Consider the following 23245-nt stretch of genomic DNA (forward strand, 5'->3'; position numbering starts at 1 on the left):
AAATATGTTGCAGCCCCCTTTGAGAATGGCCGAGACTGCAGGAACACCTAGATGAGGCTGTTGTTCAGTGACTACAGCAGTGTTTATCGCCCTGATACAAGCAAATCTTATGACCAAACTAAAGGATCTGGGACTCGAATCGAATGTCGACTTCCTCATCAGCAAACTCCCCTAATCAGTATGTACCAGCAACATCACCTCAACCTCGCTGACCATCTACACAGGTGCACGTCCAGCTAAAAGACTGGGTACCTTGCTCTATTCATTGCACACTTCTGACAATGCAGTCAAATTCAGCTTCAACTCCATCTACAAATTTAAGAGGAGCAAAAATAGGCTATTCAGCCCATCGATTCTGTCTGCCATTTAATCATGAGCTGATCCATTTTCGCCACTCAATCCCACTGCCCGGCCTTCTCTTCCAGCCCCACCCCCCGGAAAAATAACCTTTGATGCCCCAGCTAATCAAGAACCTATCAATCTCTGCCAATGACGGCCACCACAACCACATACGGCAACAAATGCCATAGATTTACCACCTCTGGCTGAAGAAATTCCTCCTCATCTCTGCACTTCAATCCTTGTGCCCTCTTATCCAAGTATCTCCCACCATGGAGAAACAACCTTTCTATATCTACTCAGTCCATGCCTTTCAACATTCAAAACGTTTTAATGAGATCCTCCTCCTCCTCCCCCACCCCCCACCCCCCAACATTCTCCAAAAGGACCCTTTCATTCCTGGAATCATCCAAGTGAATCTCCACTGAACCCTCTCCAATTTCAACACATCGTTTCCTAAATGAAGAGCCCAAAACTGCTCACAAAACTCCAAGACAGGCCTCACCAGTGACTTAAAAAGCCTCAACATCACATCTATGTTATACTGGGCTGGCCAAATCACGGCTCACGAACCACATGCAGCTCTAACATATAATGTGCAGCTCACAGAAATCTATTGGCTGAGACAGGAATCATACAAGTTGGTCAACACAATGGTAGCATTAGTGCACGTGGCTTGCGATCACCTAATTGCGGCTCTCAAACATCTGAAGTTTATCATATGTTACTTTTACGTGAAGCAAGTTTGGCCATCTCTGTCTTACACTCTATTCCTCTTGAAATGAATGCCAGCATTGCATTTGCCTTCTTCAACACAAACTCAATATGCAAGTTTAACTGCACTTGCTGATGACATCACCATCAATATTGACCGAATGACTAGAAATGATAAGTTCTAATACAGAATGGAGATCAAGAATCTAGATGCAATACCAAAAAAAAGAAAAAAAATCAGATGGTCATGCAATATCCATAGGACGTAAAGGATAACCAATGACCTTTCTTCAGAAATAAGAATAGCCAGACACCTGAAATAAAAGGAGGGAGTAGGGAAGAGTGGAAAGGAGGGAGGTGGGGAAGGGGAGGAGCACAAGCAAATGGGTAAGAGGTAACAGGTGGGAGAGTAGGTAGGGAAAAATGTGAGTGATGGGGGGAAAGCAAAGGGCTAAAGGGGGTAACTCACTGACAGGAGAAGAAAGGGAAGGAGGTGAGGAGCAGGAGGAAAGAAGAGGGAGGGATATGGAAAGAGAAAGGCCAGGGGGAGGGAGTTTAATAGAAATTGGAAGTCAATGTTTACGCTGATGGGTAGGAGAGTGCAGAGATGGAATAGAAGATGTTGATTATGCAATTGATCTCAGTTTAGCAGTAAAATGTCAGTGTAGGAATGGTGTGTGGAATTGAAATGGTCACACACAAACAAAAATGGGGAGATTGTTCCAAAGATAGACCAAGTGAATTTATGGTTGGGTAAAAGTTGGCAGCAAAGTGGATAAAGTTGGCAGCAAAGTGGATAAAGTTGACAAGTTCATCATGGGTGTAAGAAGCAGCACCAACATGGTTGTCAGTATAGCGGAAGAAGAGTTGAGGAGCATTTTCTGTGTAGGCTTGCAATGAGTACAACTCCACATAACCAATAAAAAGGGGGCATAGCTGTGATCCATAGGAAGCAAAGGTGAACCAACCAATCAGGGCTGGGCTCTTTATCAGGTGACCTGATGAAGGGCCCAGGTCTGAAACATTAGTTACCCTTAACTTCCTATGGATGCTACATGACCTGCTGAGTATATCCAGCATCTGCAGACTTTCTTGTTTAGCCACAGGAGAACTAGGATCCATGCATGTACCCATGGCTACTCCTTTGACTTCAAAGAAGTACAATGAGCCAAAGGAAACGTTATTGAGAGCTAGTACAATTTCTTCCAAGTAAGGAGAGTAATTGGTGGAGGGGGAACTGCTTAGGTCTGTTATGAAGGAAGAAACTGAGGGCTTCAATAACTTCTGTATGGGACTCGACATACATGGCAAAATTAGGCAGCCCAGCCATCTTGAACTTGGTGAAGTTATCAAGGACATGTGATAGAGGAGAAGAATCTTGTTGGGTGTTGCCACAACAATTTTGTTCTCATTGTTACCAGCGCAAACCAGCATATTGATGAATCTAGGAGAGGCTGAGGGACTATACATCTCTCCGCATTGATGAGATAGAGGTTAAAAGGGTTAGAACCTCTAAGTTCCTAGAAATCTAATTTTCAGAAGACCTCTCCTGCAGTCAACTCATCAAGACAAACATAAAGGCATCACACCACCTACATGTTTTAAAAATTCTTTGGAAAATTGGTATGTCTTGATCAGACATCTGCAGGTACACAATAGAAAGCATACTGACTAGTTTCATCACAACTTGCTTCGGAAATTCGACCACCCAGGAACACAAAAGGTTCTAGAAGGTAACAAAAATACCCAGATCCATCAAAGGTTCTGACCTCCCATCCACTGAATGCATCAATGCAAGGCACTCACTCTAGAAGGAAGCCAACATTGTAAAGACTTCCATCATCCTGTCACAAAGTCTCGTCACCACTAATGTCAGATAGAAGGTACAAAAGTCTGGACACCAACACCTCTTGGTTCAAAAAAAAGTTTCAAGCTCCTAAATCTCCCCCTTGTAACATGAATCAAGGGCTTCACTGAGTTCAAAAAGGTTGACTGCATTATTGCAAGGTCACATTTTTGCACTAGGATAATTTTGAATATTTATTATTTATTCATTTTTGTATTGTCCCTTTTCAATTCTATTAACTACACTATTGCAGTTCTTTTAAAAAAATATATTTGTTCAGCCGCAATATGCAAGAATTTTGGTGAATATATAGATTTTACGATGTATGACAATAAACTCCTCAATATCATCAGAAAGAAGGCAAACACAACTCCTGTACCTCCCTGCTGTGTGTTTTCTGAAATTTATCTCCACCTACATCTGCTAGGAGTTGGAATGCAAGCTGTGATCTTCACCAACATATCAGAATAGACCCAATCTCAGTGCAAAATGGTATCATGGAAATGTATCATCACCCCAAAGCTTTTCTCAATCTTGTCGCAATCCTGCACCTCATCTGCGGCATTCCACTGTGGTTTCAACAAAAACCAGCCAACTTTGTACTGCCCAAGAAAACCAGCTCGCTGCCACTCTATCATTCAATGATGGCAGTTGTGAGCACTGTTCTCATATGATGTGTTAACCAATACTCTTCTCAATGAAACTCAGTACCCCACTCAGTTCACAACTTAAATCGCAAAAATAGACACAAGTGAGGCAAAAACAAGATAGCATTTGGCCAAGTGTCTCACTATAAGAAGTCCATGATGAAGAATAAACTCTCCATAATTCAAATCACAACTGACACCATTAATATTCCATAGGGATCGAATATCTCATAAAATATTCTTGTGACTGTAATTACTAATAAAGGAGAACATCCCATATGTTTTTTTTGACAACTCCATTGACCTGCCTTCCTACTTTTCAGGTTCTATGAACATGAACCTCTGCATCTTCCAGTTTATAAGTAAAACACAAAAGTCTGCAGACACCATGATTGAAGTAAAAGCACAGAAATGCTGGAGAAACTCACCTGATCAAACAGTATACTTTATATAGCAAAGATAAAGATATTGTACATAACTAATGTTTCAGCTTGAGCCCCTCACCAAGGTATTTTTATCTTTCCGTTTATTATACATTTCCTTGTCTTGTTGCAATTGCCCAAATGCACAACCTCATACATCCCTGGATTCCATTTGCCAGTTTTCTATCCAACAAACAAGGCCATTTGTGTCCCCATGCAGTCCTTCACTGCCAACTAAATTTTAATCATCTAGAAATTTCTTTATCACCTCCCCAGACATTTACATCAAATCATCAAAAGAAAATAACAAACAATTAAATAGTGAAAAGTAAAACACAAATATCCACAGCCCTCATCTCGATGAAGGTCTCAAGCCAGAAACATCAGACACTGCTTGACCTGCTGAGTTTCTTCATCTTTGTATTTTTAATAGTGAGCACTGCAGAGACACCATTAGTAACAATTTTCCATTCATAAACTACTGATTAAACATTGCCTTCCTTCCACTGAAGCAATACATGCTCTAATTTGACACTTTCTCTTGGATTTCATGGACAAATACTTTCTAGACTGGCCTGCCAGACAAGACCTCAAAGCCAAACTAAAATCCATGCAGATTGCATCAAGATTCACTGCCTTCATTAACTCTCTTGTTACCTCTCAAATAATTAGACTGCTTTCCAGAGATGACATCACTTTCACAAATCCATGCTGATTAATGTGCGCCTTTCCAAACAAAATGTTCTGTTGAACTTCAGAATGGATTTTGATAATAAGCCCTTCAAAATTAAACCAACCAGACTGCAATTATTCAGTTGATTTCCTCCTTAAAAAAAAATAAACACAGGTACATGTTACCAGTCCTCCAATCCTCTGGTACTATTCGTGCAATCAGGAAGGACTGAAGAATGATCGCAAAACATTTGCCATTTCCTTCCTTGCTTCTTTATAACTGCAAACATTTCATTACTTTCAAAGACACTTTGATGCCCTTTAACCCATCCAAAATTCATAGTCAACAACATCAGGATCACCCTGTTAATTGGTGAAGACACCTGCATAAAACTATCCTGTCTCAAGCTGGTTACCTTTTTGGTCTATACTCTTTCCTTCGTTATCCTCTTGCCCTTTTAGGACTTTATGTAACATTAGAATGTTCTTTATCAGAGTGGGAAGGGAAGGTTGAGAATCACTGCACTAGACCCAGTTGCTACAGAAATATTTTGCTTGAGAAAAATTGTCATTGGCCCATTTCCTTTGGACATAATGAGTCAATTAGGTACAATTAAAATAGTGGTTTTCAAACTTTTTCTTTCCACCCACCTACCACCTTCAGCAATCCCTTACTAATCACAGAGCACCTATGGCATAAAGAATACTTAAAAGTGGTATGTGAGTGGAAAGAAAAAGGTTAGGAAGTTTAAATGAGATTTACAACGCAAGTTTTTGTTTGAGTGGTAAGCCCCTAGAATCAGCCCATTCCATAAACCCACCACCCTCTGTGCAAAAACAAAAGTTACCACTCAGGTTCCTGTTAAATCTCTCCCATTAAACTGATGTCCACTCCTCCCCTCTGGGCAAAGCATGGCTCATCCAATCCACTCAGTAAAAAGGAATACTTGCAAACCAATAAATTAATTTTTATTCATAATTTCATAGTGAATATTTAAAAACAATTTGTGTACAGCACTAAACAGAGGCCATTTTTATTTACTGAATCTGACAAAATTGTTCTTAAATATTTCATATTAATTACCAATATATTGCCACGGCATCAAGCCTTCATGTTTTCTATAATTTACCTCTTTCAACAACTGCGTATTCAACAGCTCGTGGTAAGCTTTTGCAGATTCTTCATACCGATCATGCTTCTGTAGATCTAATGCTTTGTGGTACAGGGAAAATGCTTCAGCTTCCTGTATTGAAGGAAACAAACATCTGGTTAGACCCTGCAGATCAGCCTCCAAGGGAGAGACTACCCTACAAATCTCCAGCAGATAAACAAAATAGCTGCTTAATAGGATTATCAAACTGGAAGAACACGTAATAGGGAGACACAAGAGGAGACAGCGGAAATCTGGAACAAAACCTGGGAGGAATTCAGCAGGTTAGGTTCAGCATCTGTGGAGTAAAAGAGATCATCAAGGTGATACCATGATATCGCAAACAGCAGTAAGCCACCTGACCCCTCAGGGTGATACCATGATATCGCAAACAGCAGTAAGCCACCTGCCCCCTCAGGGTGATACCATGATATCGCAAACAGCAGTAAGCCACCTGACCCCTCAGGGTGATACCATGATAACACAAACAGCAGTAAGCCATCTGACCCCTCAAGTACACTGTGCCATTCAGAATGTTCAAAGCTCCAGGCCTGTTCTGTACCACATCCACACAGAACATTACAGCCTTTCAACCCATGATGTAAACCTATCCCACAACAATCTAATTTTTCCCTACTGCACAGCGATAATCCTCCATTTTTTTCTTACATCCATTTACCTCTCTAAGAGTCTTTTTAATGTCCCTATTGTACAAGTCTTCACTACCAACCTTCAACTGCTCATCTTAAACAGACATCCTCTGCTATTTGCTATTTGTCCACCCTATTAAGCCATTTGTAATCTTGTATACCTCCACTAAGTCACCTCTTATTCTTTGTTGCACAAAGACAAAACCCCTAGCTCTGTCAACATGTTCTCCAATCCAGGCAACATCCTGGTAAATCTGCTCTGCACCCTCTCAAAAGCATTTACATCCTTCCTGTAATTAGGCAACCAGAACTGAACGCAATATTCAAAGTGGGGTCTAATCCAAACTTTGCAAAGCTACAATAGAGCCTTCGATTACTGACCTTCAGTAATCCAGCCTCCAGCACTAGAAAATTCCAGAACTCATCACCCTGTGCAAGAAGAATTGCTCTGTATCTCAGTTTTAAATGACAGCTCCCCTATCTTGCAACTAAGTCCTGGATTTTGGACTCTTCCATCAGAAGAAGAACACAATAGGATACAGGGGCCACAGATAGCATAGCAGTTAGCGTAACATTGTTACAGTGCTCGTGACCTTGGTTCAAATACGGCACTGTCTGTGAAGAGTTTGTACTCTTCCCGATCTTGCATGATATCCTCCAGGTGCTCCAGTTTCCTCCCACCTTTCAAAACGTGATAGGGTTGTCCTCTTTCCAGAACACATTTTTGTCCTCTTTCCAGAATTGAAATCATTTTCAAATCAAAATGGAACACACCGTTAGAAGATGAAGACCTTTTTCAGTGAAAGTTAAACTTCATCCACTTGACGCATTCAAGAATACAAGTCAACCCCAAATTGCACGTGACCTTGGCACACCTGAATCAACACTTCGTGGCTGTAAATCTCAGGAAGCTAAGTTATGCACATCTTTTTGGAAAGTTGCAGAAGAGGCAGGACTAAAGGCCAAATGCATGAAGACCACAAAAGATGACTCCCTGTATGAATGGTTCGTTCAGTCATGCTCAGAAGGCCTTCCAATTACCGGGCCTATTCTCAAAGCTCGAGCCAAGAAGTTTGACCAGCTGATCAACGGAGAAATCACACAGTTCAAAGCTAGCAATAGATGGCTAGACTGGTTTAAACGCCATCAAGGGATTTCTCAAGTTTTAGTGTCTGGAGAAATTCGCTCAGCCGACAGTGCTGCCTCCAGCAAATACCCAGCAGAACTAAAAAAAACTCAGAAGAAAGTGGCAATGTTGAAGAACAAGTGTACAACTGTGATGAAACAGGCCTCTGCTACAAGATGATCCCAGACTGCACACTGTCTAGCAAAGATGATGCCCATCGACAAGAAGGGTTCAATCAATGCAAAGATCACGTGATGTTGTTTTGTGTTAACAAGACTGGAACACATCAGTTAAAACAAATTTCGCTCACTTTGTTGTTTCCACCATGTCAACATGGTCATTACCGTACATAGCAGCAATGCTTGGATGACCAGTATCATCTTTGAGGACTGGTTTTATATAACTTTTGACCCTGCTGCCCAGCCTCATTTGCATAAGCAAAAGCTAGAACCCAAAGCTCTTCTTTTGCTTGACAACTATCCTGCCCACCCGCCAGCTGCCAAACGATTAAGCCGCGATGGAATGATCCAAGTTTCTTATCTCCCAAAGAACACTACATCTAAGATCCAGCCCCTAGATCAGAGGATCATCTCTGTGTTCGAGCAGAATTACAGGTGTGAGTTAATTTGCAGAATTGTAGACAAATCAACAACACTGGATGACTCTCTGAAAAGCATGAATGTTAAAGAAATTTGCCACTTAGGTGGGAAAGGCTGGGCAGCAGTCAGCTCATGTGTGGAAAATGCTGGGAGAAGGGTCTAGGTCCAGCCTTTTCATAATGAAAATCCACCAAGGAAGATGAAGACGACGATGATGATGATGAGCGAGAATTCGACGGCTTCACAAATAAAGAGGTAGGTGAGGCGCAGAGGCTGTTTCAAATTACCAAAGAGAATTTTCACCAGTGGTTCTCTGGCAATGATAAATGTCCGACATATGAGCATCTGAGACTCCGAGATCATCCTTAATGTTACTATAGCACCAGATCCCGAACCACAGGAGGATGACAATGAGGAGCCTCCACCCCCTACCCCCGAAAGTGTCTGAAGTCATTGAGTACCTCAAGGCCAGCCTATGTTGGCTGGAGACCCAGGATGCGGAGCACATAAAAGTCCTCCAGCTCAGAGGCATTTTGGATTTCACTCCCCCCAGCGACCTGCTGCGTTCAGGCAACAAACACTTGACTGCTTTTTTAAAAAATCAAATGAAGATTGTAAGAAATAAAAAAGATGATTGCAAATACAGGTATTGTACATGCATTCTTTATTTTTTTTTTAAAACGCTGTCTATCGTGACCCCGATTTAGCACGACCCCACTTTTTTGTGATCCAATTTTTTGGACCCAAATCATCGCGTTATAACAAGGTACCACTGTATTCTGATTCTGATTTCCCCATTACTAAAAGAGATCCAAATGGCCCAAGGCTCTTTTCCAGTTTGTGCTGATTTAGCTAATCTCATCTGGTCTGCTACCACTGGCACAATAAGCCATCAAAAAATAATTAGTACAAACCTGAGCTTCTTTTGTTTGAGTTTTGTGGCTCTTGTAGGATTCTTCATAGTCTTCCACCACTGTAGTGTCATTTAAAGCTGCAATGCGAATCTAGTGAAACAAAAAAAAAACAATTAACTGGACTCCGCACAATCTTATTCAAAACATTGAGATGCTACTTCAAACCCATCCTCTCAGCAGTGGGAGGGTATGGATGGAAAAGTCAGGACCAAGACACGATGCAACTCTTACATTTGGGGCATTTATTAGCCTTTTCAGTAATAATGTTTAAATACTGCACTTCCAAAGTACAAAAGAACTGCTGCAGAATCAACCTTAACCAGCAACATTATTTTATCATGTTCTTTTCTTATATTTCACTCAAAGGGTAAAGCAGAAAATAAAATCTTCTAATTCTGCACTAAAATTTTAAAGTAAATAAAGCCTCAATCCATTTACCCTCCATTTTCTTAGGCATTAGTATGTTCTACTGCTGCCTGTACAGTACTTCAGCTTGCTCCCAATGCATGGGATAAAAATTTTTATTAACATCACCAACATTCTTCCTCCACTCTGAGATTTTGACATAAAACATGAAAACAGACCCTTCCGGCCCACATGATCAAATATACCAATTGACCTACAAACTCCATACATTTTTGGAGGGTGGGAGAAAATCAGAGAACCTGAATGAAACCCACTCCGATATGGGAAGTACAGACAAACACCTTGCAGACAATTCCAGATTCAAACCCAGATCTGCAATAGTATTTCACTAACCACTCCAGTAACCTTGCTGCCTAAAATTACTGGACCCCTGGGAGTCAGGATAACTTAAACACACCCTTGAATCTTCTTCCCTGTCGATCAGATAATTTCCTACCATGACAGAGCTCAGAATAATGCACCTACTTTGAGAATTTGGTATTAGGCTTGCTAATGGCATGGCCAGACAGATGCAGCTGATAGAGTAACAAGAGACTCAATGTGAGGGACATAGCTTTGGGGAAAGTTGCTGATGCCACTTTGCTTGCCTTTCTCATGAATATGGAAGAATCTGCAGAGAAATGTTGGAGGCATTTCCCCTTCCCCCACCATCTTGAGTTACTTGTTATAGTCTTAGAAGCATATGGGCACTGTATAAAGACTTCACTACCATTTGTATGCTCTCAAGAGCCCAGGCTTCAAGATATCAGACTCAAGGATGGTCTGACACTCAACATCCAGAAGACAAAGGTCCTCCACCAAACATCATCCAAAAATAAAAGGTCACCACAAATCTCTGGAAAACATGAACGCTTCCCATATTCCAGGAATCATTTCTCAGGGAAGGAAGAAATTTAGTGAAATTCATCATCACCTGAGAAAATTCACCATCAATTGACAAAATGAGCACTTGATAATCAGACCTGGCAGAAAACTTGTGCTCTGTCTCACAGCTGTGTATCCTGCAATATAAGTAATTTGTGTCTGTCATCTAACAAATGTACTACAACTTATTGTTCTCTTAAGTACTTTTCCCCCACGTAACATGGCAACAAACTCTTTTGTCGGAGTCAATTCGAACTGACCTTGACCTTACTTCTACAACTCTTGTAATCACTCTTCAAGATATTTTTTAAATTATCACCCATGTTCTGACCTTTCTGCTGAAATATTTTTGTATATCCCAATGTTATTAATAGAATGATGCAGTCTTGGGACTCCAAGCTTTAAAAAACGTATTTTGAGCTTTTAATAGTTGAATGTTACAAATGTAGAAACAAATTAGAAAACAGCAAATATAACACAAAAAGGAGAAAGAGCACATTGCAGTCAAATGTTGCAAAAGTGTCAATAAGGCACGTGGGAAATAATAATGCGATTAGACAAAACTTGCAGTTTTCCTGTTTCAGTGGATGAAAAAAAAGGTAACCAGTGAATCAAGATACTTAACTTTTTAAAAGTTCATTTTCAAAGGGGCTACATATGACATGCTAAGTATTTTAATGATATATTATAGAAATAAGCATTTATAAAATAACATTCTGAAAACATTTGCCGGTCAAAAAGAATCTGTGAAAATATAGAAATGACATTTCAGGTTCAAGATACTTCACTAGCATTGGGTGGGATTACAAATTTAGCATGGATAACAGATTAACCAATGGACACAGAAAATAGTGGACTCTTTTCACATTGGCAGGTTATAACAAGGACAGTGCTTTACAGATCAATGCATAGTTTTGTAGCGGCTGCTACCACTGGAGAGGTTATGCTCAGAGACACACATAATGGGAGTGAATTCAACACTGCTTTATTGTGCTGGCAGCTCTCCTTATATAGGGCTCAGAAGCCCATCTCTGACATCATCATGCCACCTGATTGGTGGTATTACAATCGGCTTCCTGGGATTGGTTGTTTAACGCTATCCAGTAAGCCCCTCTTATCCTCGGGTGTGGCTGCTTCCCCAGCTCCACCCAATCGGCTGCCGCTTGCCAGCCCATCAGAGTGTGCTGCTGAGTCGAGTGTCGACATCAAAGTGCATAGCCCATCTCAGCCAGCATTGTAGGCTGTGGGCTCCCGGGGTCAGGTCGTCGCTTCGAGCATGGCAAGGTTGGCCGCTACACAACCCACCCCCCCCTCCCAGAATCGGCGCTAGAAACGGCCTTGTGCTTGGGAGGCCTCCCCCTTCGGCAAGGGGTTGGATCAGGGATCGGGTGGTCAGAGTCAGCTTGAGCTGGTCCAGGGTGAAAATCTCATTTCTCCTTCCAATATCCAAAAGACACATTGACCTGTTGTGTCATATAACTTTGATGAGCCTTTGTAAGGCCTCTGTAGTTGGGGTCTGTGTACCCTGCGTCTGACAAATACTTTTTTACAAGTCTCAACTTCTTTAAGTACGAATATCATTCGTGAGCTGTGCTGCTATGGCTGTGTCGGGGCGAGTGTGCCCAGGGGGTCCTGCAGGTGGGACAAGGCAGCCGCAGGGAAATCATCCCCAGTGTCTCTGACAGCCAGGAATTCCCCCAGAATCACCAATGGTGCGCCGTACACTATTTTGGCTCCAGAAACCTCTAGGTCCTCTTTAGGAATGGCCCGGATCCACAAGAGTACCCACTGGAGCTCGTTCACCCAGTTAGGGCCATTGAGTCTGGCCATGAGAGCTGCTTTAAAGTATTGATGGAATCACTCCACCAAACTATTGGCCTGAGGATGATAAGCCTTGGTATGGTTGAGCTGAGTACCCAGGATGTTAGTGAGATTAGACTAGAGGCTGGAGGTAAATTGGGAGCCCCTGTCCAAGATTATATGCTCTGGAACACCGAACCTAGCCACCCAATTGTACTGGAGGGCTCTGGCGCACATTTCTGTGGAGGTCTCTGGCAATGGCTTCCGGCCATCTGGTCAACCTGTCTACTAGGGTCAGTAAGTAGAATACACCTCTGGATATTGATAAGTGGCCCACCAGATTCATGTGAACGTGGCTGAAATGGTGTTGTGGTGGTTGAAATTATTGTGGGGGGCTTTAGTGTGAGCAAGCATTTGAGGCCTGGTACCGTATACAATTCGTGTCCCACTGGCTGACCTCTTTACAGACAAATCGACTAACAACCATCATGACAGTCATTTTGATAGCAGGGTGTGCCAAGTTGTGTATAGCCTCAAAAATCCAGGTAGTGGGAATGATCAGATGAGGCTTACCTGTAGACATGTCACACAGGACAGTCAACTCCCCAGGACCAAGCTGTACATTCTCCAACAGGAGGCCAGTAATTGCAGTGTGATATGCGTCAATGTCCTTGTCCGCTGCCTGTGCTTCAGCCAGGAATTCCCCCAGAATGCTTCATGTTGAGGTGTGTACAGACTGTATCATGGCACGTGACAGGGCATTGGCCACCACGTGGGATTTTCCAGCAATATGCTGAATGTCATTAGAAAATTCTGAAATATATGAAATGCCCCTTTGTTGCCTAGCTGACCACGGGTCAGAAACCTTAGAGAAGGCGAAGGTAAGAGGTTTCTGGTCTGTAAAAATTTGGAATTTCCTGCCCTCAAGGAAGTATCTAAAATGTCTGATTGCCAGGTACCACGCCAGGAATTCTCTATCGAAAGCACTATATCTCAGTTCAGACGCCCACAGATCTCTACTGAAAAATGCAAGGGACTGTCAGTGTCCACTCATCCACGGTTCCAAGGCTCCCCCTATTATGAGAGCGGTGGGGGCATCAATTTTAGGGTGTATCAGGAGGGCGGTGTTATCCAGCACACCTTTTGTTTCTTGGAACGCATCGGATGCCTCTTGGTTCCACGAAATCAACTTCTTTGTACCTGTCATGAGGGAGAATAAAGGTTTCATGGTGTGAGCCAACCCTAGCAGGAATCTGCAGTAAAAATTCACACCTGTGAATTCTTGTAGTCCCCTTACTGTCGTAGGCTTGGTGAATACTCGAATGGCCTCTACCTTGTTGGGTAGTCGTTTGGCCCCATAACAGTCAATCTTGTGACCTAAAAAGTCAATTGAGTCTTTGCTGAACTGGCATTTTCCTGAATAAATTGTAAGGCCAAACTCACTCAATCTGTGGGGCAACTGTCTGATGTAACCAGCGTATTTGGCACGATCACAGCTTGCAATCAGAATGTCATCAAGGTAGATGAACACAAATTTCAAATCCCTGCCCACAGCATCCATAAGCCTTTGAAACACTTGCGCAGCGTTTTTTAGGCCTAAGGACATTCTGAGGAATTCGAACAGCCCAAATGGTGTAATAATAGTAGTCTTTGCGATATCCTCAGGGTGGACGGGGATCTGATGATAGCTACAGATTGTCAATTTTGGAAAATATCCATGCCCCCTTCAGGTTTGCATAAAAGTCCTGAATATGGGGGACAGGGCGTGGTGGGTTCATTTAACCGGCAGTAGTCCCTGTGTGGTCTCCAACCCCCTGATGCCTTCGGGACCACATGGAGGGGGGAGGCCCAGGGCTGTCAAAGCAGCGGACAATGCCGAGTTCCCCCATTTTAAAAAAACTCCTCCTTGGTGAGGTTGAGTTTATCTGGCGGGAGACAGCATGCTCTGGTATGGGGGGGCCTTTAGAGAGGATGTGATGCCTTGTCCCGTGGAGTTAAAGTTCGGCACCGTGATGGAGGGGAACTCGGCTAGAATCTTGGTGAACTCATTGCCATCAAGTGTAAGTGGGGATCAGTCAATTTGGTGCCTTCCAGTGCAAGGGTCTGAAAGGTCTTTGCATGTACAAGCCGACAGCCCTTGATGTCAATTAGGAAGAAGTGGGCCCCCAGGAAGTCTGCCCAGGAGAGGCTGGTAGATGTCTGCTAAAACAAATTGCCAAGTGAAGCGGTGGTTGCCAAAATGGTGGGGGATAGTACGGGAGCTGCAAGTCCGTATTGAAGAGTAATTGGCAGCCTGTAACATGCGCCCTGCCTTCCGGTGGCGTGCGTCGGAGATGGGGGGGTCGGGAGGAAAGGGTGTCAACCAGGAAGCGTCGCCCAAGGAGATTGGTAGATGCTGGATAAATATATTTTCCAGTTGCTTAAAACTTACTCTTACAATGCCGAACTAATACACTTGCATTAAGAATGCATATGTAGGACAAATATTTTGTCTATAATTAATAAATATTGCTTTGTGCAAAAGAGAGTCTCAGCAGTTCCTTTGGTCATTCAACATTCTCACTGCCCATGGGAAGAAGCTGTTTCTCAGTCTGGTGGTGCTGGCTCAGATACTCCTGTATCTCTTTCTCAATGGGAGCAGCTGAAAGATGCTGTGTGAATGTTGGAAGGGTTCCTCAAATGATTTTGTGCACTCACTTCAGACAACGATCCTGGTAGATCATGTCAATGGGTGGGAAGAGAGACTCCAGTGATCCTCTTTGCCACTCTTATGGTCAGTGGATTGACCTCCAATCAATTTCTCTGCATCAACTGTACCACACTGTGATGCAGCCGGCTAGGACGTTCTTGATAGAGCTCCGAGAGAAGGTTGACAATAACAGTGGCCTTGCCCGCTTCAGTCTTCTCAGGAAGTGCATTCACTGTTGCACCTTCCTGACAAGAGATGTTCAGTATCCACAATAGATCACTAGTTAAGTGAACTCCAAGAAACTTGGTGCTCTCCACTCGCTCTACCACAAAATTGTTGATGTGTAATGGAGGATGGTCATTGCTTGTCCACCAGAAAAATTACGATCATCTTCCTTGGCTTGTTCATGTTGAGACTAAGGTTGTTACTCTTGCACCATTTCATAAAATTTTCCACCTCTTCTCTGTAGTGTAACTCATTGTTGTTGCTGATGAGACCCAACTACTACTGTGTCATCTGCAAATTTGATGTCATTGTTGCAGCTGGATGTGGCAATGCAGACATGGATCAGTAGCATAAACAGGAATGGGCTGAGCACACAGCCCTGGGGTGCGCCAGTGCTCAATGTGACAGTGATCAATATTCTGCTTCCGATCTAGACAGACTCTAGTCTTTCCGTTAGCAAGTCCAGCATCCAATTACAGAGAGGGGTGTTGAGTCCCAACGAGGACAGCTTCTCCATTGGGCTCTGGGAAATTATCATATTAAATGCTGAAATGAAATCAATGAACAGCAGTCTTGCAAATGAGGCATTGTTCTCCAGGTGGGCAAGGATAGAGTGAAGCAACAAGGCTATAGCATCATCTGTGGAATGGTTTCTTCTATAAGTGAATTGAAGTGGATCCAGTGCCTCTGGGAGATGTGCTTTGATGCATTCCATCACCAGAAGCATTTGGAATTCTCCACCTCAATCTTTGGAATTCTCCACCTCAATCTTTGGAATTCTCCACCTCAATCTTTGGAATTCTCCACCTCAATCTTTGGAATTCTCCACCTCAATCTTTGGAATTCTCCACCTCAATCTTTGGAATTCTCCACCTCAATCTTTGGAATTCTCCACCTCAATCTTTGGAATTCTCCACCTCAATCTTTGGAATTCTCCACCTCAATCTTTGGAATTCTCCACCTCAATCTTTGGAATTCTCCACCTCAATCTTTGGAATTCTCCACCTCAATCTTTGGAATTCTCCACCTCAATCTTTGGAATTCTCCACCTCAATCTTTGGAATTCTCCACCTCAATCTTTGGAATTCTCCACCTCAATCTTTGGAATTCTCCACCTCAATCTTTGGAATTCTCCACCTCAATCTTTGGAATTCTCCACCTCAATCTTTGGAATTCTCCACCTCAAGAGGGTGCATATTCTCCATTGCTGAGTATATTCAAGACTGAGATCATACCTAAAAATTGATCCGAGGGAAGAGATCATTCCTGTAATAAGTCACATTGCCATAAAAGATGTACGGTATGTTAACATGCCCTCCAGTCCATGTTAAACATCAAACATCCATTTGCACTAATTCTGCATTAACCCTTCTTCCCTCTACTTTCCCATTAACTCCTATCATATTCTACCACTCACTCACATATTAGGAGCATATTACAGCAGCCAATTAAGCAATAAATCCATGCATCATTGGGACACAAGCAAACCAGAGACCTGGAAGAAGCCATGTGTGAGAACATGCAAACTCAAAGGGCAGGAATGAACCTAGATCTCAACATTGTGAGGCAGTGCTCTTGCGGCTATACCTCTGTGCTGCCCAAATGATGAAAGCAGGCTCATTTACATTCTCAATGATGAACACAATTCAGGAGTACACACAAGAGCCTGCAGTTGCTGGGATATGGAGCTAAACACAATCTGCTGGAAGAACTACTGCTAGATGGAGAAAAAAATTGTTACTGTTTCAGGCCAGAACCCTTCATCAAGGCTGAGTGAGCAAAGGGAATTAGCAAGTATAATGACACAGGATGGGAAAGGTTGGACAGGGACCCAAAGGGGGGGATTGGTGAACCAGGGAAGGGTGATCAATGAAACAGAGGCAGTTAATTGGCATGTGCCGATCAGATCGTGAAGCAAGAGAAACCAAAGGACCAGGTGGAGGAAGAATAGTGATACTGCAAGGGGGTGATAAGTGGGTATACAGTTCTTGAATGCAATGACCAGAGAAGATTGATCAAAAAGGATCAAGGGGATACTCTACCAATGAATAGGTTGTAGCAGGTGCAAAGCACGGTATTGCGAACCGCCACCATCAGTTCACAGACTTACCTGACACATCGTGGGCTAGCAGTGCTGGGCCCCAAAGTACAGTGAGTGGATCAGATGAAGCCCCTGCCTAAAGGCACAGGGCGCTAATGGCTCATAGCTTTAACCTGCTGGTCCTGTGGACTCATGAACAGTCAGGGTGTACGTCTGCAATAAACCAGTCTTGAGTTGACTACCTTTGTGTGTGTTTGCCTTTATTTAGTAGCATCTACAGAGTAGCTGCTACAAGGTCATCCTTATTTACACAAGGCCATGACAAATCTTACCTAAACTCACCTTGGAGCCTGCAACCAGGCACAACGAGTCATTGAAAGACACACAGATTTTTTTTTCTAATTGAAAGGGCACTCCAATTTTTTTTTAAACCATGGCTGCAGTTCACATCAATATCAGATAACAGCCATCAACCGCCAGCACCAAGAAAAAGCACATCACCTTCTCTGGGCCAAACGCCACCATTTTCATCATCCCATTAATCAAAATTAACAGAGAACCCAGAAAATCAAATGAAGCATCCTAAAAAGCCAGGTGGTCACTCTAACTGCGTTAGGGTTTTCTTGCTCACCTTACCCGATTGGATAAAAGAGGGACTCTCTTCTAGACCTTGGACATCATCAAGTGCTCTTCATACTCAAGTTCATTATCTTCTTTATTACCAGTGTACCACATGGGGAGCATGTGTTATCTCAGACACACTGCAAAAATTGATCAACCCCGGTTTGTCAGCCACCTCCAGGACTGCACCGGGGACAGCGGTCATGGTAGCACCATCATATTGTTTCCCTTTCATATCATAAATACAAGAGGAGGACCCTGTTAATCTAGACAGAGAAACGCCACCAGCAGCTAGATACCGTAACGGCGAGATCTCCACCGTCGCTCCACCCACTCCATCACCGGTTCTGGTCATACTGATGATGCGACAGTGCCCTGCGGAGCCACCTCTGACTAACGCAGTGGCTGCTTCTGCCATTTAACATCCATTAAAAGACGGGAACCGTTAAACCTCGGGCTTCCCGCCCTCCTTCGGCAGCACAGGGCCTGGAGGAAGTGTCGCTGGTATCCGGCAAGATCAACTCACTCACCATCCTGCGGCGGCTCTCGGCTCCGCTCCACGGCGAGAGGCTCCCGTCCTCCGGCACGGGCTCGGCTCGGAGCGGGGGCCGCAATCGGCCGCAGGAGCTCCCGGGGCCGACCTCAGGTTTTTCCCAGCCGGTCGCGCGACCTCCAGGGTCGATCCCGCGGCTCTTTCGCCGCCCAGCCGCTGAGCACCCGCTACCGACCCCCGGCGTTCTGCCGCGGAGCTCGCGCCACCGCCACCCCGGTTTCCATGGGTTTATGCCACCCCGCAATAACTTGGCATCCTAGTGGTGAGCCGCACAGACTCACGATCCAATCAGAATTCAGAATCCGTTGTCCAACCAGAACATTGATCATGTGGGGATCGGAGCCAGAATCAAGGTAAAACACCAAAGTCCAGAAATGCTATCCTTTCTTCGAACAACATCTACCACTCGGCTCTCACCTGCATCTCCTCTGTAACCCGCACATCGGCCCCCTCGATGTATTCAGGACAGGATTCCCCTCGTCCTCACCTCTGGACCTACCACCCCAACAGCCTCCACATCCCACATATCATCCTCTGCCATTTCTGCGACCTAATAGCCTGAGATTGTCTGACCTCGGAAGCTAAGCAGGCTCAAGCCTGGTCATAACTTGGAGGGGAGACCACTTGGTTTCTGTGAGGGGTGCTGTACAAAGTGACAACTACATTCTAAATGTAATATTACGTGACAATAATAGAACCTTTATCCTTTACAACAGGGGTGTCAAACTCAAATTCACGGAGGGCCAAAATTAAAAACGTGGACTAAGTCGAGGGCCGAACTAAATATTTATTGAAAATTTTCAACAACATCTGCATGTTTTCTCTTCTTTCAACATATGTAATGTTAAACTTTAGGATATAACTTTAGGAGGATAATGTTACAGGTAGCTCAAGTTCACCCTTTGCTTGACCTGAGGGAAACATATTTGGTCCCTGTGGAGATGTAGTCAGCATTCACAGGCTGTGTCCATTTTGGCCTGCATCAGGACTCAGCATTTCCTGCTCACTCCTCAGGCTCTAGGCCTCTATTCACCCTCGACCCACCATCCCTCTACCTGACCAGTCCTTTACCCAACCTCTAGTCACCCCTCACTCCACTCGCTCTGCCTCTACCCACCCCATCCTATACACGCCCCTCTACTGCCTCTCCACTCAACCTGTTCCTCCCTCTACCAGTCTCTCACCCTCTAATCACCCCTCCCCTACTCGCCCTGCCCCTCCCCTTTTACCTCTTCCCTATCCACCCCTCCTTCTACTCATCCCTCCCTCTAACTGCCCTTCGCACCACCATAACTTCCCCTGCCATTACTCCTCACCTACACCCTCTGCCCACCCCTGCTTACCCACCCACTCAGGCCCAGCGCACTGCCGATCAGCCTTTGCGGACAGCCACCATCTCTCTCTTCACGTGCAGGGCCGAACCAGCCGTCCCTGGGGTCAGCGCGGGTGCAAGCGCTGAAGGCCGTGGCGACCAGGAGAAGTGCGCTCGCGCTGTGGAAGGGCTGTCCGGTGCCAGTCGCGCGGGGCTCGCGCTGCCCGGGGGCCGTGCGCAGCCTGCCATGCCCGTCGCGCCGACAGGAAATCTCAGGCGCTCGCCCATCCGCTGCACCGCTCGACAGGTGGGAGAAGTGACTGGTTGTACGGGGAGCCTTCCAACTGGCTTGCCGGCTGATGACATCGACAGATTTCTCGTGTTACAATTTCTCGTGTTACAATGGAGAAGGATGTGCAATGAAGGGGGAGGATGGTGGGGGTGACATTACCAAAAAACAGCATCGGCTCTCGCTGCAGGGCGGGCCACCTCTAATACATTTTTGAAATGATCTTGCGGGCCAAATATAATTATAGGGCCAGAGTTTGACATGTGTGCTTTACAACATCTGACTACCAGACACACCTTCCCCTCTGCTCCCTTCATGTCTCTCTCGTTGTAGCGTGAATCAAAGCTCTCACGACTGGAGGGAAAACATACGCTTTTATTAGCTTATAACTGAGGTTAGGGTCTTACAATGGTCTTCAGAGGGGCTCAGGGTTTAGGTGGGAAACCAGGGTTATATTTGGGTTGATGGGGGAGGAACCAGCCATCAGTATAACACACCACCAGTGAATCTCAGTTCACTGCATTCACCCCTTCCTGCAGAATTTAGGGTCAGTGGATGAAGACAAAGAACACTGATTCAGAAAAACAAATACAATTATTTACAATTTTAAGAGGACTGGAGATCCTGGTGGAGCGCCTAAGCTCGGGATGCCCTTGGGCTCCTCGAGTCTCCTAGTCCCCTTGTGGGAGAGGAGTGGCGGAGTCTCCGGCTCTACAGTGGTTGGGGATGCACTTTCCTCCTGAACCGGATTCCCTGAAGCCCTGACTGGGGTTGGTCGGAATGAGCTCTATGGCTCGCAGGGCACTTGAGGCAACGGACCCATTGTTCTGGTGGGTGCCACGTCCTTGATGAAGAAGGTGTCCTCCCTGCCACCCGGGAACACCACATAGGCGTACGTGGGATGGCGTGGACCATTTTCACCCTTTCCACCAAGGGGTCGGTCTTGCTTCTCCTCACGTGCTTCCTGAGACGATCTGGACCAGGAGTTGTAAGCCAGGTTGAGAGTGTGGTTCCCGATGCCGACCTTCTTTCGAAATTGAATAGAAGCTCGTGAGGAGTAGAGTTGGTCGCAGTACATAGTAGTGACCAGATGGAATGGAGCCATAAGAAGGACTTCCTGCCAGCATGAGTCTGGAAGGTCTCTTGACTTCAGGATGAGTTTGATAGCCTTCCTAGCCTTCCAGATCATGGTGTTTTCCTTTTCAACCTTACTTCCCCCTCCCCTCCCCCAGCTTATGGTCCTGCTGGATGTGATGCCCCTCACCAGCAGGTACTGACATAGCTCGTCACTCATAAAGGATGAGCCCCAGTCACTATGAATATAGCCGAGATACCTGAACAGGGCAAAAATGGAACCTTGGGCCTTTATGACTGACAAGGTAGACATGTCTGGACACGGAATGGCGAACAGGAAGTGTGAGTATTCATCAATGATAAGAGAGGAAGAAAGTGTTCTCATTCATGGAGGGGAGAGGTCCCTGGATGACTTGATCAGCTGCGCCTTTACGGGGCATTAGGAGTGCGGCTTGCACTCTATCCAGACCTGGCAAGACCTGGTCATTTCCTTGACATCTTCCATGGAATAGGGCAGATTGCGCACCTTGACAAAATGAGCCATGTGGGTAATCCCTGGATGGCAGAGCTCATTATGCAGAGACTGCAGTTGGCCGATGTGTGCAGAGACTTCAGTTGGCCGATGTATGCAGAGGCACAGCTTCCTCTAGATAAGGCTCCTGGAGGATCATTAAGGGCTCCTGGCCAATAGGCAATGTCATTATTAAACATGAATGCAACAGAGTGTTGGTCAGTGAGGAGCATAAATTTCCTACCAGCCAAGTAGTGTCTCCAAGGCCTCATCTTCTACAATGGCTTGAGCCTCATTTTCAAGAGGGGATCCAGAGCTCATGGCCTTGCAAAGTCTGAGAAAAAAATGCAACCAGCCTGCCCGCCTGGTTGAGGGTATGGCCAGGGCTACGTCCGAAGTGTCACTTTGCACTTGGAAAGATACATTCTCATCCACCGCATGCATGGCAGCTTTTACAATGTGATTTCGGAGTTAGTTAAAGGCCATTTGGGCATCAGCCAAGAGGGGAAAAATAGTGGCTTTTAAAAGAGGGTGAACCTCATCAGCGTATTGAGGGATCCACTGGGCGTAATATGGGAATAACACCAGGCATCTCCTCAAAGCCTTCATGGTCCTGAAAACAGGGAGCTCCAACAGGGGGCACATCTTATCGGGATTGAGGGCCAATGATGCCGTTCTCCACCACTTAGCTGAGGATAGACAGACATTTAGTCCTGAACATGCACTTGCTAGAGTTATAAGTAAGGTTCAGGGCTTTTGCCGCGTGGAAAAAGCTCTGGAGGTTGGCATCATGGTCTTCCAATGTATGGCCACAGATGGTGACATTATTGAGGTAGGGGAAGGTAGCCTTCAAAGCATACTCATCCATCATTCTGTCCATCTGCCTCTGGAAGATAGAAACCCCATTAGTAATACCAAAAGGGACCCTCTGGACATGGTAGAGACGACCGTTAGCCTCAATTGCCATATATGGACGGTCCTCGGAGTGGATTGGCAGTTGGTGATGAGCAGCTTTCAGGTTGATGGTCAAATAGACCCAATACTGTGCAATATCATTTACCATGTCTGAAATTCGAGGGAGGAGGTAGGTATGAGTCCAGGAGCATGTACCGATTAATGGTATGGCTATAGTCAATTACTAGCCTGGACTTGTTTTCCACTTTTAATGGTTTGGGTATAGACAATTATTAGCCTGGACTTGTTTTCCCCTTTTACCGCTCCCACTTGCACTCTCCATGGGCTGGTGCTAGGATCAATGATACCTTCATCAACCAGACATTGTGTCTCAGGCTGTATGAAATCTCGGTCAGCTGTGATTTACCTTCTGCTCTTGGTAGCAATAGGTTTGCAGTCAGAGGACAAATTCGGGAAGAGAGGTGGGGTGGGGGGATTGATATTCAGTGTGGAGAGGCTGCATGTGGGTTCAATTTTAGAGGCCCTCTGTTCTGAACCGTTAAGGGGGAAGGGACCAGAATACTCCAAGGTCACCCTTTTAAGCTGACACAGGAAGTTCAGACCCAACAGCACTGGAGCACACAATCCATCAAGTACATATAGGCATATCTTACAAAATTCCCCCCTTCAAATGACAAATGTACTATACAATGTTCTTGAATACGAGTGCAACTGAGATGCAAGGAATATGCGATAATTGGAAGGATACATCTTTAGGTTGTACTCTTGCACAGTCCGTGAGTCTATGAAGCTTTCAGTGGAGTCTGTGTTGATTAGGTATTTAGTGGAATGAATGTCTGTTTACC

At 44.8% G+C, this 23245-nt stretch overlaps 1 protein-coding gene across 9 annotated transcripts in view; it reads right to left on the reverse strand.

The window, feature by feature from the left end:
- Positions 1-18805, reverse strand: part of LOC138761237 (calcineurin-binding protein cabin-1-like) — a 200181-nt gene extending 181376 nt beyond the window's left edge. For 6 of the 9 annotated variants that reach the window (XM_069933029.1, XM_069933026.1, XM_069933033.1 and 3 more), the window contains exons 1-3: positions 13311-13371; positions 9081-9170; positions 5771-5884 (exon numbers count right to left, since the gene is read on the reverse strand). In XM_069933029.1, the coding sequence (XP_069789130.1) occupies positions 5771-5884; positions 9081-9170; positions 13311-13331 (225 nt within the window). In that variant the 5' untranslated portion in view covers positions 13332-13371. Of the gene's footprint in view, positions 1-5770; positions 5885-9080; positions 9171-13310; positions 13372-17194; positions 17257-18276; positions 18545-18716 lie in introns of those variants that run through there. The other 3 variants (XM_069933028.1, XM_069933032.1, XM_069933027.1) reach the window with 3 other exon arrangements.
- Between the last annotated feature and the right edge of the window lie 4440 nt (positions 18806-23245).

Source organism: Narcine bancroftii, chromosome 4, assembly GCF_036971445.1.
Source record: "Narcine bancroftii isolate sNarBan1 chromosome 4, sNarBan1.hap1, whole genome shotgun sequence".
Classification (NCBI taxonomy): Eukaryota; Metazoa; Chordata; class Chondrichthyes; order Torpediniformes; family Narcinidae; genus Narcine; species Narcine bancroftii.